The sequence below is a fragment of the Penaeus vannamei genome, chromosome 23, assembly GCF_042767895.1.
Source record: "Penaeus vannamei isolate JL-2024 chromosome 23, ASM4276789v1, whole genome shotgun sequence".
In the NCBI taxonomy this organism is placed as follows: Eukaryota; Metazoa; Arthropoda; class Malacostraca; order Decapoda; family Penaeidae; genus Penaeus; species Penaeus vannamei.
The window spans coordinates 19222274-19228320 of NC_091571.1; the positions used below are offsets into that span (position 1 = coordinate 19222274).

General features: G+C 47.9%; 1 protein-coding gene across 1 annotated transcript; it reads left to right on the plus strand.

Moving 5' to 3' along the window:
- The first annotated feature begins 551 nt into the window (after positions 1 to 551).
- Positions 552 to 1121, plus strand: LOC138865946 (uncharacterized). Its single transcript, XM_070137434.1, has one exon. The coding sequence runs from the start codon at positions 552 to 554 to the stop codon at positions 1119 to 1121; it is 570 nt and encodes a 189-aa protein (XP_069993535.1).
- The last annotated feature ends 4926 nt before the right edge of the window (positions 1122 to 6047 follow it).

Consider the following 6047-nt stretch of genomic DNA (forward strand, 5'->3'; position numbering starts at 1 on the left):
GATGTTTCTCTCAATAATCTGTAATACGCTAGATTTTGCCTTTTTATCATTACTGTCATTATTCTTATGATTAATATCATTATAATCATTATCATCATGATTATCATCATTATTATCATCATTATTGCAGTTATAATGATTATTATGCTAATTATTATAGCTATTTTCATCATCATAACTATTTTTATAATGACAATAGCAATAGTGATAATTTTAGAAATAATAATGACAATAGAAATAATTATAATGACAATGATAATGATGTTATTATTATTTCTACGGGCTACCCTCGCCCATACATCCCGCCTTCCGTCCGCCGGCGATTCTTCGATGCCTACCACCAGCATCGCGGCATCCGGGCCACCCAACACCTCATCCGCAGCGAGGTCGTCTGGCCCGCCATCAACAAGGACGTTCGGCAGTGGTGTCGTTCCTGTATCGAATGCCAAAGAAACAAGATCCACAGGCACACCAAATCCCCCCTCCAGACCTTTCCTATTCCAGACAGTAGGTTCCAACACGTCCACATAGACATAGTGAGACCCTTGCCCATGGACGACGGCTACAGCTACATCCTGACGATGATCGACCGCTTCACCAGATGGCCCGAGGCTAAGCCCTTCCGCGACATCACTGCAGCGACAGTCGCCAAGACCTTCAATACCTGGATCTCCCGCTTCGGCGCCAATACAAACCAGTTCGAGTCCGAACTTTGGCGCCACCTAATGATCCTGCTCGGGTCCAAAAGAATCAGGACGACTGCTTACCAACCCTGCGCCAACGGCATGGTCGAGCGACTCCACCGGCATATGAAGCAGGCCCTAACATCATCCTCCCCTAACAGGAGATGGGTCGACCAACTTCCTCATGTCTTCCTCAACATCCGGACGTCGTTCAAAGAGGACCTGCAGTGCACCAGCGCAGAAATGGTCTACGGGACAACGCTCGCCCTCCCTGCAGATTTCCTTGTCACAGGCAGCAACTTCGAACCCGGGACCTTCGGCAAACAACTCTGCGAACGAATGGCCCGGGTACGCAGCCGACCGACGAGACCCATCCGACAACAGTACATATACATGCCTCCAGGACTCCAGGATTGCTCTCACGTCTTCATGAGATAACATCCCAGACCTCCTCTCTGTCCTCCGTACGAGGGTCCATTCCCGGTCATCCGAAGAGGCGACAAGACGATCACCATCCACCGGCCAAAGGGAGAAGACACCGCGACCATCGACCGCGCCAAACTCGCACACCTGCAGCAGCCCTTCAGGATCGCCAGAGTCCGTTTCGCGACCGCGAAACTAGAGGGGGAGTGCTGTAGCGGTTCCTGATTGGCCATCAATCTAGAACCGCACATGACCTGTTATTGGCCGACCCCTGCTTCGGGACCGCCCTAATCGGCCGAGTTAATATCGCCGGTCAGGTACTTAAGCCGCCGGACCTGAGGTGGAATCAGGGTTTACCTGGACCTCCAAGGTTTTTTTCATTGTTGCTTTCGTGGGAGACTAAAGAGAGCGATTTGACACCCCCACGGCGAGCTCGATGATCTGGCCCTTGTGCTGATAACTTTGGGTGTTATCGTGCACTACCTTGCTTTGAGGCTAGTGATTTTAATTGTAAGCCCAGGGTGCTTGCAATTAAAATCACGAAGCACTATCAAATCAGCTCTTTTACTGCGAGGTGTCGGCCGGACATATAAGGGCTCACGCCCGTTCGGCAGGGTCCCGACCCCGACCGACCCTAACACACAAAGAGAGCTGTTTTACCAGTGTGCCTTCTTTTTTTGAAACCCATTTCCACCCTTTCATCGTCCTGTCATTAGCCTTGGCTAGACTCCCTACCTCCCATCATCATCACCCTTACGCGATGCCACCATGGGTCATGTGATCAAATTATCATACTCTGGAGAGCCCATCTCCTGTGAGGTGGCTCTCCAGAAAATCTTCTCCATCACAGAAGTTGCTGTCACGCACTGCTTCAAAGTGCATAATGGCTACAAAGTTGTTCTTGCCAAGAAAGAACAGCTGACCCCTTTCCTTTCGACTACTGGCCAGAGAAAACTCGCTGATCATGGTTTTAAACCTCTCCCCTCCCCGGAAACGAAGGCTAAGTGCACGGTCGTGGCTAAAAAGATCGACAAGACAATCCTGCCACGATCGTGCCAAGCCATCCAGGAGGAAGTCAGCACCATGAACAATGTCACTGTGGTGGATGTTTACAAACCACCAGAGTCGCGAATCCTTAAGATTCGCTGCTCAGCCCCCGAGGAAGCACAGAAGCAAACATAGTCCCTATCATGCTTCAAAGAAACGGTTTCCCCAACATTGTGATCCCTGAGGAAATCTTCGAAGACCAAAACCTGTACATACCTGAATTTCACACACAAACAAACACTCACACCGAGGCCGGAGAAGCGACCATGACATCCACACAGCCCTCTACCTCTCACTCACACGGACTCCCACAACCACTACCACAACGAATACATAAAGAAACTGCACAAAAGAAAACTACACCAGATACTTCTGACAACAAACGCAAACATACCTTACCACCAGACATGCACACCAAAAAAGACAAAAAAGACCCTGAGCTCTCGGCCCCCGAGGCTCGTCACGTTCACGACGATACTATCTTGTCGGATTCCGACAGTAGCGAGAGCCTCGAGATCGATGTCGGTCTCGGGGAAGGCCCCGGTGCCTCCTCGCTGACTGCTCCCCTCGAGGGAGCAGGTCCTGTTCTCCCTGTCAGGGGAACTTTCGGGAGACGAGGAAGTATCGGGAATTGGTCCGCCGATTCCCCAGAATTCCGAGTCTCCCAGTTTCAGGAATCCCTTCCTGACCTTGACAAGCCCTCGACGGGGGCTCGCTCCCGTCGTTACCGGGAGCAACAAACGCCACACAAGGTGAGACCGCAACATCCGGACTCACCATGAGTGGCGTGCTGACAATCGTGCAAGCGAATGTAAGATCATTTTTCAATATACGTAACATTTTTTACGATTTCCTCGATCGGGAATGTCCTAACGTGGTTCTTTTAAATTCCACCTCTATCACTAACTCCTATGCTATCAAACACTTCGGCTACACGTCAAGACAGTCACGAAACGGCTGGTTCGTAGGGTCCTGCATCCTCGTCAAATCCACCCTTCATTTCGAATTCATTTCACCCCCATTCATCCATCCAGACTTCATGGCTGTAAAGCTATTCACCCAGCAGGGCCCTATAATGATTGCCACGGCCTATATCAGACCAAATTCAAACTTGCCACTTTCAGATTTCAATAAATTATTCAGCTATAATAATCTTCCAGCCTTCTTCGCCGAGGATGTCAACGCATCACATATCACTACACCACACAACCACGAATGCACACGGTAGACAGCTCTTGTCTATTTTCAACACAAAAAGACTACATTACATAGGACCCGACTTCCACACCACAATCACGGCTAGGGGAAAAGGCAGACCTGATCTCGTGTTCGGGAACAGGGCCGCCCTCCCCTACCACACACACCTACAACCAGGTCCGAACATCGGTTCTGACCACATACCCGTGATCATAAAACTTTCCACCTCACCTATACATAACAAAGAAACGCCATCCTTCCGGTATAAGAAAGCAGATTGGAACAATTTTAAATCTTATCTTTCAGATCAAAATTTCGACTTTAACCTTGACAGAGAAAATGTTCTCGAAATAGATAGGCACTGGTATCATCTCTTTGCTTGGAATTCAGCAGCAATACTCCGATCCATCCCACGAGAGCGTTACAAAATACGTAAATCATTCCATCCAAGCGAGAGAACCAAGCGTCTCCTGACCTGCTACAGGGATCGTTTTCTCCAAAATATTCAGAATTTACACCGAGTTCGGTGGGACCTCACTATCCTCAGAAACCATGTCATAGATAGTTTTGATAATAACCGCAAAATTCATTGGCAAAATTTGATTAAACAAACAGAATCGATGCGAGTTCGCAATCCACGGGAATTTTGCCAAAAGATTAAACAGTTAAAAGGCAGTAACTTCCCTCCCTTCAGTCACCTCCTCAAGGACAACACTCAAGTTTCAGATCCCGTGGATGTTATCAAAATTTTTCGTGATCACTGGCAAACTGTATTCTATCCTCATGAACCACACCCCTTTTTTAATGAACATTTTCAATCCATCAACACCTGGAGCCAAGAACACAGGATAGAAACAGAGCCAGAGCCAATTATCCACATGGATAGGCTGGACGACACATGCGAACTCCGTGCTCCCATCTTGATGGAGGAGATTAAACAAATAATAAAGAGTTTTCCTCGTAAGGCTCTGGGCTCCTCTCAGATCGGGCGTGACGCACTCCTTCATCTTCCTGACAACGTTTTACGAGCTATGACGCACCTGTACAATACCTCTCTTGCTTCTGGCTACTTTCCTGCTCCCTTTAAGACTGCTATCGTGGCCCTCATACCTAAGCCAAACAAAGACCTCACTGACCCCAAGAATTACCGCCCAATTAGTTTACTGGAGACATTAGGCAAAATTTTTTGAAAGAGTCATTAATTCCCGACTAAGGTGGTATCTCGACGACCATGACCTACTTTCTTCCAAACAATTTGGCTTTCGCTCTCACCGCTCGACTACTGACGCACTGAACCTACTGACTAACTACTGTCTTAACAACAAAGACAGACGACTTAAGACGGTCCTCGTGACCAAAGACGTGGAGCAAGCCTTCGACACGGTCTGGCATGCTGGCTTGAAGTACAAAATCTGCACTAAATTCAATTTTCCCTCGTGCACCAAGAAGCTGCAAATTGCAGCTTCTTGGATGACCGTAAATTAAAGCTTAAATTTAAAGGCAAAGTTTCCTCTACAATCAATATGCACGCAGGTGCACCTCAAGGCAGCATAATCAGCCCAACACTATGCATATTATACACTAATGACCTCCCCGACCCCACCTTCCCTGATTCACTGACGTTACTTTACGCTGACGACTGCACGCACTTAGCTAGACACGATTCGCTCGCTGGTGTCGTCCGACGAATCAACGACGAGCTTGACACCGTCTCTCGATGGGAGCACAAATGGCTTATCAAAACTAACTCGACAAATACATAAGTCCTCTTTATAAACCCAAGACACAATCCTCCTTACGATCCAATATACCTAAACTCTTTCGACAGACTACAAGCACCTCTTCAAATAACACACTCTTGCACCGTCCTCGGTGTCACTTTTGACACCATGTTTAGATTTCATTATCATACCTCTTCAAAAGCCGCATTGGCTAGAAAGACCTTACAATCGCTTTATCGATTCAGATGCGCTGCCTCGCGCACGAAGCTGCACCTGCTCAGAGCACTCATCACACCACTCCTCACGTACGCACAACTCACACTTACACTCGCCGCACAAATAAACAGACGCAAGCTACAGATCGTCCTGAACAAAGCACTTCGCTGGGTCTACAGCGTGGCGTGGGACGACTTTGTGTCAACAGCACGATTACACGAGAGGGCAGCGGTGCTCCCGCTGAACCTCGTGTGGCGATGGATGATTTGTAAACAACTCGACAAACTCCGTGCATGGTGCCCCGACTGGATAGAGCGCTCCAGCGCCTTCATCCAGGGACGGAGGAGCGGGATAGGCCGTGATCTCTTTTCTCTGGACTGGTCTGAGGAGATTGAGCCAGCTTTCTGAGCTTGGCAGCGCCTTCTTTTCCTTTGTGCACTCTCTCACTTCCTTCTATCTTTCTCGCTCTCCCCTCTCATGTTTTATTTTATTGTTGTTATTAATTTAACCACTTAGCATGGTTTTAACTCTCCCGAGAAATGGACAGCCACGCTGTGCGTGAGGGAACACTCCGAGTCCCGCCACATCACGATGTGACGGGCCCCGGGAGGTCCTTGGCTCGGCTCATTTCTCCTGTTTTGTGTTTGTTTGTTTTTTAATGTTTTAAATGTTCATTTTAACGTTCACTTTTATTTTATTTACTCGTTTAATCATTGTTTTTAATGCATGTAGTTGTTTCTTTTACAGTGTAGTTTTAACT